Genomic DNA, 16,644 nt, shown 5'->3' with positions numbered 1-16,644 from the left:
ACTCTTGAATTAGGTACAGTAAATACTTCGTAAAAACAAACCTGAAGCAAAACCCTGCCATGGCCTCCTTAATGGCCAGCATCCAGTCCCTATTCAGTACTCCTCCATTTATAGGATTATTGACTCCATTTGGCAGTTCACAGGACCAGTATCTGATTGAGCGCAGACAGCGTGCTTTGGCAGCCAGCAGAGATAATGCGATACGCTGTAGTGTCAGTGCGCGTCTGGCGATCGGTGCTGGGCTGCAGAGGATGAAAGCAGTCTGGCTGGGTCCAGTACCTGATACGTAGATGCTCTGTGCTGTGCCTTAAACAGCCACCTTCTCTTGATGATCCACCCTCATGATAGCTCACACGTTCTCCTGTGTCAACGTTCAAATAAATTAATGAGAATTATTTTCTTGAAGTGGTGGAGAAAGTGGGAGTGTAATAACTCTGGGTGTTCCTTACTTCTCCTAAATGTCCCAGCAGGCTCAGGGCATGCAGGGAATGAGGAGGGTTCCTTGGTGAATGGCGTTGAGCATTTGCTGGACCCTTGATCCTCTTGCTCTTCTTCTCATGGACATTTAGTACTTGAGGAACATGTCTGTGTCCTGTGGTCCTGAGCTGCAATAACCTTCTGCCATCGTTTTGGGGTAGTCAAGGCTCAGGTGCTTCAGCATTTCACCCACAATATTGCTGTTCCTGGGTGTTGAAACAACCACCCTGCAAAGAGCATTCCAGTCTCTCTGTGCCATGTCCCACAAAGCCAAGTGAGAGGTGAAGATGTAGCTCAGTATGTTTGCATTACATTTCAGTTTGTGTGACAAGACTAGAGAGATGTGGCAGTATACTGGAGGCGGCAAGTGTTGCTTACACTCTCAAAGCATCTTCTGCTGAGTGGTTTTGCAAGTGCTCCTGTCTCCTCGTGCAATTTGGGAGAAGTGCTTTGGCACAGGAGGGTGTAGGGGAGGCTGTTGATAGAGTCGTGGCCTCTGAGGTGGGGTTCAAACCCCATGGTAAACTCAGTTGTTTGTGAGGTTACTGGGGCCTTGCGAAGTCATTCCCAAAGTCCCCTGTGAGTGCTTGCTGCCTTGTGATGTTAGGGGAAGGCTTGCAAAACCAGGTTTTGAGTCCCACAGCTACCCTCCATTTTATCCGCCCCTTCATCCCATGGAGCGTAGGTGGCCCAGAGGCATTGGGTGCTCGGCGAGGGGTTCCCTCACTGCTTTGTGCGCCGTCCCACTCCTTTCTGTCTTTGCAAGTTCCCTTTATAGATGCAAAAAAACCCTGTATTCCTTCCCTTTCCTGTTCAGGGCCCCATATAACCTCATCCTCACCTCCATATCTGCTGTTACTGCTTCTCCCCGTGTGGCTCAGCTGGTCAGTCCCTAGCATTGCCATCCCCTACCTGCTCCCTCCGTCCTGGTCCTGCAGCCCAGCCTTGGTGCGGGCAGGCAGCCTGCCTATGTTTGGGAAGGGGCTCCCACCTCCTGTGTGCCCAGCCGCTCTGCCTTCCCCTGGCAGGGACTCTGCTTCCAGCAGTGCTCCCTGCTCTCCGTGCCTCCTCAGGCTTGCTGCCTTCTCCTCCTCTCCCCCAGCCCCCAATCTGAATTTTCTTGCCTAAAACCATCAAGCCTTGACCCTTTATTTGCCATGCTCCTATGAACTTGCACTGTGTTTGGAATAGCAGTAATAAAAGTGAATGATGAGCTAGGCAAGAAATAGGTAAAAGAAGCAGAGGAGAGAAACTTTTAAAGTATCTCTTGTAAGAAGAAATAAAATCAGCAGTGGCTGCTGGCTTCTGACAGCATCGCCGACCGACTGGTGTAGGTGGCGCACAGTGCCAGCGCACATGCAGAATATGAACACTACTACCTGCCAGCTCTTTTAATTGTACCTGTGCAGGTGAAAGTCATCTGATTTAAAGCATATTTAAAAGCAGGAATGGATTTAGCACTCATTTTTGATTACTGACTGCCATGTCTCAATGGTTGTCTATAAATGTGTTTTAAAACAGAAGTGTGGTATGTCCTAACGTTAAATTGGATATAGTCATAGAAACTCAGTCACTTAACTCAGCTGGCTGCCTGGGCGCTCCACACTCACTCTTCCAACTGCCTTCCCTGCAGAATTTTTCCTGAAAATAATGCAGATAACTTACTTGAGTAAGTCAGTGGATTACCGACCTTAGGAACCACAGCCGTGTAAATTCAGACCTATGGAAACAATTTGCTGAATCAGTATTAACAGTCCAGTGGTCTCTAGAACAGCAGTCTCCAAAGTGGGGTGCACACATCCCAGAGGGTGCTCAAGGTGATCCATTGGGGTGCGGGAAGAAAATACTTCGGTAGTAGATGCGTATAATTTATAAATAAATAAATAAACGTGTATTGGGGGTGCATGCTCAAACGTTTTTTACTGGCAGGGGAGCACTGTTCTAGAGGAAGAAAGCCTAAAGAATACACAGCCACCAGGACTTGTTTTGCTGTTTCCACAAGTTATTTAACAAAGGAGAATATATACACTTGGGGAAATGAGAGTGGAAATCATCTACTTAAACTCTTAAGAAGGCATGTAGGTGAGAGCCAGAGATCATGTTTTCTAAGCCTTGTTTTTGAACAGATGTTATTTTCTATTACCCTGGTTAAATTCTAGTAGCAAATCGTCCCTGTTGTTACAACTGTTCTTTTTCAGGCGGTGCTGCATGAGGTTGGTTCAGGTAAAGTGGCCAGCAGCTAACACCTCAGAAGTACTGTGGTGTTTAGATGATGGTAGTGAAGATAATTTGGTGTTAGACACGGAGGTGGCACAGCATGGATGCTGGCAGATGCAGACATACAGTACCTGCATATTGAAAGCTCAGGGAGGTTCCACTTAAATATGTGCAAAGGAGAAAGTTGTCCTTTATTAGTGAAGTTCTGGAGCTGATTCTGTGCAGTTTTGAATGATTAACTTTGGGGTTTACAGCAGCCAATGCATTTGGTGTTTGTGGTTTGCCGTCTAGCTGCTTTTCCACCTAGCCCAAATGTTGGGCTAGTGAACAGAATATGCACAAACAGAAAACCAGGGATAATCAAATGAAGGAATAACCAAGTCTGATGTGCGCATGGCTGAAGGCAGAGGTTTTCATTGCCTTAGTCACCACTGGCTGTAGTGGCGAGCTGATGTCTCATGTGGGGTAGGGAAGAGAGGAAGGAAGTGGATTTAGTGGAAAATTGATTGCATCTACTTGGGCTCTTTCCAGCTGAATCCTGAGTTAAGTACATTCATCCTGAACTAATCGTTGGGGAGAATTGGCTGAAATCTCACATACTTCTTAAAAGGAAAGCTAAGCATTAAAGGAACAATATCCTTATTGTACCTGAGTGCTAAAAGAAGTGAGTGTACTATCAGGAGTCCTACCTATTCAGCTCTCTGTCTTGGAAGCTGCTTGTGGTTTTAGTTCTAATGTGAGCTGGTGCAGGAAGCTGTGGTCAGTCCACCACAAAACATCAAGGACAGGCCATTTTGGAGGGCTGATTTCTGGTTATATTTTGAATTGGCTGAGCAAGCCCTGGTTCATTTCAGTAATTCAGTACAACTGTAATTTTCAGGTTTATTTTATTTACAGCGAAATATACTGGAATATTGTCTAAAACACCCATCTAAGGTCCTAACAAGGTTTTGTTCAAAGTTACGCAGAATAAATCTGAAGTAACATTATTAACATCAGTATAATTGTTCACCAGCATGAACAAGAGAAGAGTTATATCTCTGTACAGTTCTTTCAAACTTATTGCTGAATAATCTAAACCCAAAGAATGTGCTTCAAAACTGGCAGAACATTTAAATCCTTTGCCATCCTGAGAGTATTTAGATTTCTTTTTTTCCCCTCTGTACTAACCTTTCTAAGCTTTCTTAGCACTTCTGGACCTGAGGACCATTCCCCAATACATTCTTCCATTATCACATGAAGAAAAAAGTTACAGCTGTAGCTGAAGATGCCATCTCTAGGCACTGTGGATCTCAACAATTTCACTTTATTGCAAAAATTTATCTGGTGGGAATGAGAATTGAGCACTGTGAGCTTGATTCACAAACATATGGGTGCCATTGGTGTTGGCTGCTGAACCCTTTCTGGATGTGACTCAGATCAAGCACTGCTGGTGTGTTTAGGTTCATCAGCAGCGCCCTTTGATGCTGCTCGCACTGAGGTGCTGACGCATAAGATGCTACTGGGAAGAAGAAAGTAAACTGTTCCTGTGCAAATCCGTTCTTGTTTTTCTGAGAGAACGCAGCAGATAGTTTAGGGAAATTGCTCATCTCCCTTGCGGCTCTCTTGCACGTTGCCACAGGATTGGGCTGTGCCCACTCCTTTTGTTCAACATGCTTTTATGTATAAAGTATTAAGAGAGAAGGTGATTCTGCAGCTCACTCCATGCAGAGATGACATTCAGCAATCTGACTTGCCGTTCCAACTCTTGATCAGATTCCTGATCATCTGCTTCAGAGCCAGGCTAGCTATGATTTTTAGTTGAGGCTGAACTCCAATGAGGAAGAGAATAATGACTTGCAAGAACAAACCTGGTAGCAATGGTGAGGGGTCTGCAGTGCCTTCATTTCAACAAGTTTACCTAATGTCTGATAGTTAAGTTTGTCAGGTGGAGTCTGTGATGGGTTTTTGCGCTGCTGTGAATGGCCAGATGGCAGTAGGGACCAAACTTTTTTTTTTTTTTTAGTCTTACTGGAATACAGTGGGTTCTTCTTTTGGATGTATTCCCATAGAAATTATCTCCCGTGTGTGTTGTAGTAGTTCACTCCTCATGATGGCTGCTTGTTAGCTTCAGGCAGTGCAGAGCTTGATGGCTTGGTCATGTCTCCTGCAGGGAGCTCACCCACAGAGTGTGAACTTTTTGAGTCAGGGACTATCGGTTCCACTTGTACATGTCCACTTCTGTGTTGTACGAGGACCTGAGCAGAGTCTCAAAAAGCTGCTAGATAAAAATACCAATTGTTCCTGTGATCTGCATCCCATTCATTTCCAGGTGCAGTTCAAGACTGAAGTTTCAGGCTTTGGCTTTGACTTACACATTATTCTCTAGTCTGGTGGTGACGACTGTAGAGGCTGCTTAGTTCTTTAGGATGCAACAGAAGCTTGAGATCAGCAGAGGTTTACAACAAACAAAAGGGAACGCTTCATACAGTGCATAATGAAATTGTGGAACTCGCTGCCATAGGGACAGTGTGGAGGCCAAAAGTATAAATGATCTCATAGAGGAATTAGGCAAATTAAAGAAGGATTGGTCCAGCGAGGCTATTAAACATAATAGTTATGATGCAACCCGCGGTGCAGGAAGGCCTTAAGTGCTGACTGCTGGAAGCTGAGAGGTTATTCTTGGGAACACATCAGCCTGTGCAGGCCCTAGTTCTAATGCTCTTTCCCATTGAGCTTCCACTTTTGGCCAGAGCTGGAGACAGGATGCCGCGCTAGATGGATCCTTCTTGCTGCCACGATGGTGGCTCTTACTGGAGCTTGAGTGAAAGCCACCCACCACGTTGCATGGGTAGTGGCCAGCAAGGCTGCTTGGGAAGGTTGCGTTCTGCAGAGTCAGGACGACTTGGGCTGGAATAGGCTGCAGTTTGCTGATGGATTTATTTTGCTGTAGCATGGTCTGGCACTGGGACCCTGGGGTAGTGTGATAAGACAACTGCTCTTTTAAGTCCTGGCTTACAGGCAGCAGCTGGAAAAGTGGAATTCTTTGCTGATAACAAGCAGGGTCTGTGCTGGAATCATGAGAGCTTCCCACAGTGGAAGCTACCTTGGGGGAAGAGTTATACCCCCTTCCCTCCCAGCTTGCTGAGTGGTGGGGAGACCTCGCATGGTTTTTACCTCATGGTCTGTGTTGCTTTGCCCTTGTTCTTCACTTTTTTTTTTGCATTTGTAAACCCAGCCCTGAAGAGAAAACATCTTAACTGAAGTACATTTGGAGCTTTATTTTACATTTCCCTGTTAGTGTGTTCATGTGCTAGCTTATTAAGACATATATTTTAAGATACATGTTAATATATAGGCCAAAAATAGCTATTAGATCAATGCAGTCTGTTGTATTTCTTTTTTTAAATATACGCTTGGCTTATGTTTTTACAGACTCTTTTCAACGTAAGTTCTTCTGTAGGAGCTCCGTGGAAATAATTTATGCCTTAACCGTGAAATTGATGGGTGGTATGGGATAGAATAAATACATAAGTGGGAGAGAAAGGAAACATGTGCCAATTTTAACTTTTGCAAATTATATGGAAGCTTGAAAGTATCTGCTACGTTTATAATATGGTCTGCACAGGAACGCTTTGCCCGAGTACCAGAGGTCAGAGATCTTCTTGTCCCTGCAGCATTAGGTAACCTTTTGGTTAAATAACCTGACTGAAGAGTAGGAGGAGAGAGAGAGGAAGAGAGAATTCCACACTAGAGTAAACATGGCACAGAGATTATGGATGCCCGGCCAAGAAAGGTGGGGTTTTCCAGCAAGGTAACAAAAGATATTAGCTATCTATCTACATAATCCTGCTGGAGTCTGACAGCTTAAGTCATGCAGCTAGGTTGGGGCAGAAATGTACCCTCCATGTCCTCTCCACCCAGCCTTGGGCTTGCTGGCTTTGGTGGTGGCGAGTGACGCAGAGTGGTCAGAGCAAGACACGTTACCTGCCTCCACGCAGAAGCGCAAGGGTTTTTGGCAGCAGAGGCTTGCTTCCTGGATAGAAGGGTGTTGCCTTGAGTGCGATAGCTGACACGAGGCAAAATCCTAGGGAAGAATAATGAACTTTTTCATTTTGACATCATGGCAGGTTAAGGTAAACTGCAGAGGAGAGTCTAGAGTTTACCCTGGGCTACAAACTTGTCAAAATGATAAACTGCCTTGTTTTCATCTGGATTTTACCACACGTTAGTGAGTGCATAGCAAAGACAGACTTTTTTCTGGCGAAGGCAGTACCTTGGGGCAGGTCTACAGCTTGTATAAATTGTGATGAATTCAGTGATGCTGTCACGATTTACACCAGCTGCAAATTCAGCTTAGCACAGGCTGCGGTGGGAGGTGTGTGGTACTAGCACGTCCGTGTGGCAGGAGCTGGCACAGAGCAGAGAGCAGCGCAGAGCCTGGATGACAGCCCAGAAATGGAAATGATAATTGTATTATACAAGAGCGTACTTTTGTGAGAGTCCAGGTAAGAGCTGGGCAATGGTAATTGGGAGGAAAAATAGTTAACTGCCATCTGCCTCTCCAGGACAGATCAACTTGAGGTAGAGAATGAGGATGAATATGGACTTTGCAGCCACAGTTAATTTGCACTGAAAAGCTCTTTTTTAGTGTACAAATATGAATTAGTATAGGAACGTAAACTATGGAGGAACTTTCAATTAAGATTTTAAAAATAATTTACTTAAAATGATAATTTAATTTATAATTTTAAACCATTTTTATGCTTTTCCTGCATTGATATTTTCTCAAATTAAACCTCCTGTTGTCTTAAAAACGTTCGTTCATATCTTGCTATGTCTGCCTACCTGATGATAATATTTGATTAGAATTTGTTCACAGACTCTGAATACTCTTTCCTGAAAGAATCTATGTAAAGGGAGAAAACAATACACATCCTGTACTCCACCTTCATAGGCCTCTAGCATACGATGCCACCTTTTGTTTGCAGGAGTTTAAATTTCAAATAAAATCCCAGCATTCTTTTGAAAAAAAGGAAAGGGCCTCTCCCCTGCTTAGATTGTCAAATCCCAGACTAGCCCAGAATTGAATAGGCCAAGTCAGTGACCTCAGGCAGAAAGAATGTTGGTTATTTACGTAGGGCTTCTGCTATTTTAGCAGCAAACCTTTTCTTCTGAAAGGACAATGTATACTGTTTTGTGTTTATGGCCAAGTAAAAAGCTTGTACATTTGAGATTTGCATCGTAATAGCCTCGTAACTCAATATACAGCATCCTCAAAAACAGCAGTGCAAGGCTCTGTTTTGTCTTAGCTGGTGCAGGTCTTTCAGAGGCTTTTACAAAAGTTCTCTGAAAAACTGTCCTAAAGATCCAGCGGCTTATATGTTTGCTTTGGTGTCTTTGTTTTCCGCGGAGTTTTGCTTTTTTTCAAAAACTAAAATTACACGTGGTTTCTTAATGAGCTATCAGGCCAGTGCTCAAAATATTTTGATGCATCGCAAGCTAAGCTGTGCCTGCAGCTTGAAACCAGGAAAGTGTGTGTGTAATTCACACACCGAGCATTTTTCCTGAAATAATGGAAGATCTTTACAGGCAGTCTGGCCTGGTGGATGAGTCTGCAAGTCCAAATGGTTTTTAAAGTGTGCCTTTCTCAATAGATCGTAACCATGAGGAGCTATTGTGTGAGTAAAGCACACATTTAGGATCCCATCCTGCATTCCTTAAAGTCAATGGGAGTCTGAGCGTGAAAGGAATGCAGGATTGGGTCCTGAAGCAGGGGAGCAAAATTGTGTGCCAGATTGCTTTGAAAAGAAGAATACAGCACATCCACAGTAGCCACTTTTTAGTGTTTCAGATTTCAAACGGCTGGAGTCTGTGAAAAGTGGCTTCTGCCAACATGCAGTATCTTCTATTCAAAGGAATTTGGCATTGATTTTTTTTTTTTTCTATCTTAAAAACCCTGAAAGCCCTAGAAATTCACCCCGCCTTTCACAAAGCCTGAGCAATCGAGCATTGTGAGGAGGGGACAGGGCAGTGGCAGTGGGGGATGGAAGTTTCTCCAAGGCCAGGGGCTGGGGCTGGAGCACAGTCCTCCTCGCAGCCACTTCCTGCGACGAAGACCCTGCACGGCCCCGGCACCTGCGACACAGGCTGCGGCTCGAATGCAGGACCCCATCCCGAAGAGGTTGTGCTCGCATTGCTTGGTTGCTTTGTGCGAGTCCTCGTAGGAGACGGAGGAGAAAAATTTAATTAACAGTTACTGAGGGACTAAAGCAGCCACGGTGCTCCCCATTCTCAAGTGGGTGGAGTGACAGAAACCCCATGTAAAGAAAATCTCTGTGCAGATAGGCAGTCATAAGCCAGAGGGAGGGAGGGAGAACTGCGAGCCCAAACTCACATGTGAGTAAAGGAGAATTGGTAACAGATAAAGAAAAAGTATTGGAAGCTTTTGGGGGTTTTTTGGCACATCTTTTAATTCCTGGGCAGGCAAATCTCCTTTACCAAGTGAAAGAAAACATCTCCTGGGTGAGATTCTGCATCAGTTTTATCTTGAGACGACTGGGTAGAGGAAGTAGCAGCCGTGGGTTGCTGTTACTTAATATTTTCAATGATTTGTTCCATGTTCGTAAAACTTGGTATTTCTCTTGAAGTTTCAGCTCTTGGAATCATCCGGCGACTTGAAGTTTAGCTTCCACTTTTCAGAAATAGTAGTTGTCCAACCCGGGGGTTTGCGGAGAACAGATTGGATTCTGGATGTTTCATTTACCTCTAGCTTTTGAGTTTCTCAGTCATTAAAACGTGTCCTTAGAGAGCATGCAGGCGGCTCTTCAGAGGGCGGGTCACGCCTTTCACTGCAAGAAAAGCTGCAACGTCTGTGCCAGAGTTTAAGGCTGTGGACGGTGGTTCCCATCGTGGTGCCCCATGCTGTCATGCCGGTGTCCGCAGGCCACACAGGAGATCACTTGGGCACCCACCGCCCCTGCACGGGCTCAGCGATGGGCTCTGCCACAGCCCGTGGGTGGCACGTGGGGTGTAAAGTGCATTTGGGTGCTGTCTGCATTTGGGACTGTGGGCAGCCCGTGGTGGCCACCACAGACCAGCTCTGAATCAGAGCAGCCCCAGACCTATGCCAGGGGCTTTTGCAAAACAAAACCACCAGGTTTGGCCTGATAAAGTTTACGTTTCCATTGACAGCGATGGAGCCTGTGGACGCAGGTGGGCAGTGGGCATGCAGATATGTTTGCTCAGCCCAAGCCACCTCGTGTCTAGTTGCACTTGTACAGGGCTTTGGGGTAATAGATGGGAATTTTCCCTCCCTATTATGGTACCTGGGAAATACCTGAGCAAATGTTGTTGCGTATTAATCCTGTGTGTATGTTTACATGTCGCTTTAGTCTGAATGCTTTGAGGGACTGTCACTTCAGGTGCTAACATGAGACCAGTAATGATGCTGGTGTCACATGAGTCACTGCAGAGATGGCGTCTGAAGCAGTTAACAGGCATTTACGTCCATGTTTAACATTGCTAACTAAAACAGATATGCACAGTTCTTTGGTTGGTCAGGCATGAAGAGCTCAAGGGCTGCGATGCTCATGCGAGTCGTGGACCAAAGCTTCCAGAGTGCAGAGATTCTCACCGAGTGTCCCGTTCAGCCTTAGAACTGACAATTCGTAAAATCAGAAGTAAGGGGAAGAAATCTCAGTGAGAGAAGCAATGTGATGTGCTTTTTTCCTCCAGAAAGAGCTGTTAAAGAAGGATGCTGTGTATTTGTGTTGCTGCTGTGAGACGAGCCGGGAGCTTGTGGTGCCACTTTCCCAGCAGGAGCAGCGTGTGGCTGTGCCGGGGGCTGGAGCAAGCCCCAGCCGCCGCGGCAGGGCAGCCACAGCCACAGCCATCCCGCCTGCTCCTGCCACAGCCTGCACCTTGCTCACTGCCTGCGCAGGGGCTCCCGGGGGGCCATGCCCCCATGGGACAAGTGGCAGCAGAGCTGAGGTCTGTGCTCGTGTGTGGTCAGACCTACCCAGGCATGTCCTCAGCCAACAGGAATGGCAGGTACTTGAATAATATTCCATGGCGGTAGCTTGGGCTGTTCAGGTTTTTAATTAGCTCTGCTTTAGCAAATTTCTTCAGCAGCGATACCTACAGCTGAACTCTTTGATTGCACTCCATACGGGGAGGTTTTAATTACATTTTCTGACTAAAATACAGTCCTCTTGTTCCACACAGCTATAACGTTAGAAATAACAAGGATGTTATTAGTCATCTCGCACTTTGTTCCCACTAATGCTGAAACTTTCCCGCATGAAGTTACAAGAAGAGGCACATATATCACAAGAATATCTTGAGAGAGATCACGATGGTGAGGAGGGATTCTGGTGTATTTTTTTCACTGTGCTGGTAGTCTCAGGGACACACCAGGCGTTATCTGGGAGGCGAGGCTGGGGCTGCAGCATTCCCATTATGTCAGAGGGAGCTGTTTGGTTTTAAGTAGCGTCAGGCAGTGAGACAATGCAGGCTTCTCGCATGAACTTGGTTACACTACAATGCTAGTAAATCATGATTATTACCCAACAGTTGCGTGTTTTTAATCATCAAAGTACTTAAAATATTATAATAATGCTTGGCACTTTTCAACTTCAAAGCACGCTGCGAACAGTAATTAGGTCTAATAACCATGCTGTGACAGTGAGACATTGCTATCTCTTGTCTTACAAAGGCGAGGGGGGGTGTTAGCCCCCGACGCGGTTGCATCATCCCATGTGAGACTGGAGATCTACCGCTGAAGGCTGTGAGTTGATAAACTCACCTCCCTATAGGCAAATACCCCACTGCCGGCAGCAGCAGGGAGGGCTTTGAAGATGCTTTCTGGGTTAGTGGGGAGGACACTTTCAGTGCTTTTTCGGAGCACCTCCTCAAGACTGTAAAACCTGGTCTGATTCACGTTCTGTTCCATGAGGGCCTGGACCAGCTTTTGGAACAGCGTTGGAAAAAGCTTTACCCCATCTTGGCTTCCTGGCTGGTGTGTTTTCACCACCCAGCGAAGTGTTGTGGAGTCTGGAGAGAATAGTTGTGGACAGCCTGTGTCAACTGGGTCATTTTTCCTTTTGCAAGCCCAATCTTTGAGTTGAGTCCTTTGCTAAAGCAACAGCTCTCCCATTCCTTTCTTTTAGTTTGCAACACATAGGGGAGAAAAATTGGGCAGGAAGTAATTGCTAGACACATTTAAATACCAGAGACTCATAAACTGATTAAATGTGAAAACTGAGATTAAAAACCTCGAGCTGATTCTGTTTTTTTATATTTTTTAGAAGTTGCAAAAGTCTGCTTTCTTTTGGATGTTTGTCATGTTGGTTGCAAAAACCAGTTACGATCGTTCCTTCAGACAGAGTAATTTCTATCTTGCATTTTATTAACTGCTAGATTATCTAGATGAAACTTTGCCCTCTTTGCTGGAGCATTTGTGAGGTCTCTGCCTCGCACCTGAGGTGATGGAACCCCTTTATTCTGGCGCTCGCTAGCCCTCAAATGTGTGGGTGTCAGTCAAGAAACGTAGAAGTTATTTGCAGCAAGCCTTTGTTGTCACCGTGAGCGCATAAGCTTCATACAGTAAAATGAGGCTCTAAAGAGCACTCGGGGAAAAAAGGGCTTCCCTGTGTAGCTGGTGCTGCGTGCCTGCGTGCGGGTTGCAGGCTGGGCGCCTTCTGTCCCGTCCCATGGTCCCCTCGCGCGTCCCTGGCCAACCCACTGCTCTTCTGGTCGGGTGTGAAACAGAGCCTCTTCCTCGCTGCTGCTGAGAACTGGTCTGGGCAGGCGGCCGTGCCAAGGTGGGTACCCAGCAGCAGGAGGAGAGCAGCACAGTGCTTGTGAAACCCTGTACGTGTGAACTCTGCGCTAGGCTGCTCTTTATAACTGCTCATTGTTATTGTAATGAGCTATCAGCAAGTTGCATCAAGTTTTGTCAGAAACTCTTGACTTTTTTGTTTCAATATTATGAAAGCAAATAGTAACCCGGGCTTGGCTATACTCAGCCATTCACAGGGAAACCAGCAGCAGGTTCTGCGTACCAGTGGGCAGGGTGATAGTACCTTGTGTAGCTGGCCAGGCATTTGACTCGGCTGGCTAAAGCAACATTAGTTTTTTTTAAACTTGTAATCTCTGCCTGGTTGACGATAGTAGGTTACGGCTACACAGAACAGGCTGGTGCTGTGCAGGCCCCCAAGTTACTCCAGGACCTTGAGAGGTGAAACTGCCTTGTCCAGTGCACAGAGCTCGGGGCAGGTACCCTAACCTGGAGGCGCTGCACCCCGCAGCTGCACGGCTGCCCTGGGGCTGGGAGGTACCAACGCTGCATCTCCTTGGGCTTCGTGTCTCCCTGGCTGCAACTGCCAGCGCTTTCCTCTTGATTTCAGTTTTCACGTGATGCCCAGGCACTCAGAGTCTGGTGTTTGACCGTGTTCAATGCCGTCATTTAGCAAACTCTCCTGGAGGGCAAATGGAACGTATGTTTTTGCGTTTATTTCCAAAATGCAATAGGTAGAAGCCAGTATAGTGCAGCCACAGCTATTTATGTGATAACTTGCTGTTTCTTGTTTATGAGATCATTATTGTACGATCCCTGAATGAAATTCATCTAAGGTAAAAGACCTGACTATCTTGCTAATTATTGCTAATAATAGCAATTATCATGCGAGCAAGCCGCTTGCCTGCTTTATGAGTTTAGGCAAGTCAGTTCTCTAATAGGTGGCTTGTTTTTTTCAGCTGTAAAACGGGGAAAATGGTATTTTTCCTCAGTTTGAGAGGAGTTGCTCTGTGAGTGCTCCGTAAAACAGGGATGTTTTTGCCACGTCAGCTGTATGGACGGGGAGGCCAGCTGCCTGCGTTCGGCAGGCGGGGGGCTGGCAGAGCAGGCTGTGCACGGGGCTCCCAAGCTGCGCAGTGGCTGAGGCGGGGGCTCGCAGCTTTGCTGTGCTGGGTGAGGTGAGGTTGTTTCACGTCGCAGGGCAATCAGCTGCCAAATGCACCTGATAACATAAGCGTCTTTGAGAGCCAGTCCAAAACACCGTTTTGCCCTGTTTGCTTTGGGTCGTAGGCTTCCCACTCCTGCCCAGTCCAGCAAAGCTCTGACCCCGTTGGCTTCTGACAGTGATGCTGTGCAAAGGAAACAACAGGAGCAGAATTTGGGGCGTTTCTATCAACCTGAACGCTGCTGGGCTCTGCACACTGGGATACCAAGCGGATTGTATGGGTCCTTGTGCACCTTCTGCAGGGCCTCAGGAGATGCTGATGTCTCCCCAAATTGGGGCGTTCCTTTCCTGCAGAAATCCTTCCAGCAATAGAGTTCAGGATTCATCCTTAATTATCTCTGCTGCTTCTAACCATAATGGGTGTGTGGTGAGGGTGATGGCCAGCGCTTCTCCATCTGAAACAGATGCCCCAGCTCTGCACCAGTGGTGTGTGTGAGCAAAGTGGAAGTGCTGCACCAGCACACCCAAGGCAAGTCCCTGTTCTGGGTGCAGCCACTTCATTTCCACCATCTAAAGACAAGTCGTGTGTCAAGGCTGGGTCTGGCAGAGCCAACATGTCCTTTAAAAAGCCATTCTGGCCTCTTTCTTTTTCTTCCCTCCCTTCCATTTACCTTTATTTTACCTTTCACTGAAGAGGTTTAAAAACAGTTTGGATAAACAGGAGGGAAGATCTAGAGGTGGTTGGTCCTGCATCAGTTGAGAGAGGCCCCATGACCCCCTGATTGCTGTCCCAGCCCCATGCCTTGTTTGGGTGATGTGTAGGATGGACCAGTTTTACCTAAGAGTCTCGGAGGAGATGGGACAGTCTCGGTGCATTGCTCACGCCACCAGGCTCCGGGTCTCCACCAGAGCTACCAGGCAGCTAGAAAGACAAACGAGAGCTGACTCCACCTACCAGCAGTATGGAGACAGCAGCCCATGAGATCGACAGCCCAAGAATGTGCACACAAAAGAAGCATTTCCCTCGGCCACGACAGTAAAACCGCCAGACAACCACATGCAGCATGTGATTTCCCAAAAGCATCAGCCCAGATCCCAACTTCTTTGTGCCACACGCTGTTTCCCAGGATCGGATCACAGTGGCAACGTGTAAAAGGCACTTTCAAGCACTGAAAATTAATCATATTTTCCTCAACATTGTTTATGGAAATGTGGAGAGCACTCCTGCCCCTCTGTGCTTGGCCAGCTGGCTCAGCTCACCGGCCCTCAGAGTCAAACCCTCCGCAAAGATCGGCAGTGTTTATGGTGGAGCTACCGCTCTGCCTCGGCAGGAGATGTCCAGGCTTATTCTGTGGAGTAAAAGCTTCAGCAGTCACCTGGGAGGGGTTGTCTGTTGACCTGTAAATACAGAGCCTCTTGCCCTCTCCCTTGCTCTGTGTCGCTGCTAACAGCAGCTGGCACGCAGCCCGTAGTAGGCCCCGTTCCATCTGCTTGCCATGGCTGCAAATGGCTCATGAAGAGCACCCAAACGTTTGGGAGCTTTGGCCAGTGGGACCCTGGCACAGAGTGGAAATAAGGTGAGTCAGGATGAGTGCGGTTTCCCTTCTCCCTCTCTGGTTTTACACTGATGAAATGGCATTGCTTTTCATGGAGCAGCTCTGGTGTAAGACAGATCTCATCTGCTGTATCTAAAAACTGGTTGGGCTCCGGGGTTTCTGAATTCCTGGTTTTAATCCTTTTCGTTGGGACTCTCTGGAGTCTGGTGTGCATTTCTTAGCTGTAAAGGGAGCCATCACTTAACAATGATCACAGGCCTTGTCAATAGAGTTCCACAAGCACTAATGAAATGGCAAATGTTCAAACTTGAAAATGAAATATCTTGTTTTCAGTGTGATTTTTCTGCCCTTCCCTCTGTCACGTGTGCCTGGTACTGCTTTAGTATCGCAGGGAGCTGTGGGTGTAGCTGCTGGGGCATTGATTAATGTATTAATATTTTTAAAGGTGACAAGAACATCCATACGCAGTACGCCTTGTTTGATCCTTCGGAGGCGAACACATCGCTGATGTTGATCACAGTGGATGTATGCCTGCTGTGATTTCACCTGCTAAGAAAATTGTTTCAATTTACAAATGAGCCTTTACCCCCAGAATAATCATTTTTGAGTTTAGATTTCAAATTTTCCAGGAACTGCTGTCAGCTGGGTAACATTTAGTTGATAAGGAATTTGTTAAGGCAGGATGGAGGTGAGCCCCTGACCCTCACCCACGTCCCTGGATGGACCCTCCGGGGAGGAGAGGGGCCAGGAGCTGGCCGCGCGGGCAGGCACGGAGCAGGGTGTGCCGCGCTGTGCGTCCTGAACGACTGGCTTTGGGGACGGAGCACAAAGTTCTGATGGTACTGTATTTTAACAGGGAGAAGACTACGAGGAAAAGCATTCTACAATGTCAACGGCAAGGTGTACTGTGAAGAAGATTTCCTAGTAAGTAAGATTTCAGGCAGTTTTTAGTTGTTTTTAAACCAAATTGTTCTTTTATATTGGCTTGTTTGCTTTGAGAGACGGTTTAGTCATCTAGGGCCTCCTGCCAGTGCTGGAATTGGGAAGCTTTTACCACTGACTCCATAAAGGCAGGATCAGGCCCTTGGTTTGAAGTGGTGGCTATGAAACCAACTACATAACTGTCCATAAGCCATCACAAAGTGTAAATTATGAGAATAAACACTGGAGCTGCTCAGGCTTGGGACTTGAATTGCAGCCACAAAGCCTCGCCTGCCAAGCTAGAGCTCAAAGTCAAACATCTGGGGAATACCAATCATAACAAGAGGGGAGACGTTTTTGACTGGAGCACGTCATCGCTGTGTACAATGTTGCTTTGTTGCAGGAGCAGTTTTAATCACTGCTCTGCTTGGAGTGATGTGGAGCTGCATTGTGATTAGCTAAAAACTGTTAGCCACGGAGGAGCAACTAATTTTCTCTCCATGCGCCCAGAGCTTTTATAAACGCTTTAC

The 16,644-nt window shown here is 46.6% G+C and overlaps 1 protein-coding gene across 2 annotated transcripts in view; it reads left to right on the top strand.

Annotated features, from left to right (window-relative positions):
- The window catches only part of WTIP (WT1 interacting protein), an 83,554-nt gene that overhangs the window by 43,082 nt on the left and 23,828 nt on the right, over positions 1-16,644 (top strand). For both annotated transcript variants that reach the window (XM_068411633.1, XM_068411634.1), the window contains one exon: positions 16,050-16,117. In XM_068411633.1, coding sequence (XP_068267734.1) covers positions 16,050-16,117 — 68 coding nt within the window. The remainder of the gene's footprint in view (positions 1-16,049; positions 16,118-16,644) is intronic.

The sequence above is a fragment of the Nyctibius grandis genome, chromosome 12 (genome assembly GCF_013368605.1).
Source record: "Nyctibius grandis isolate bNycGra1 chromosome 12, bNycGra1.pri, whole genome shotgun sequence".
Lineage (NCBI taxonomy): Eukaryota > Metazoa > Chordata > Aves > Nyctibiiformes > Nyctibiidae > Nyctibius > Nyctibius grandis.
This window is presented reverse-complemented; position numbering and strand designations above follow the sequence as displayed.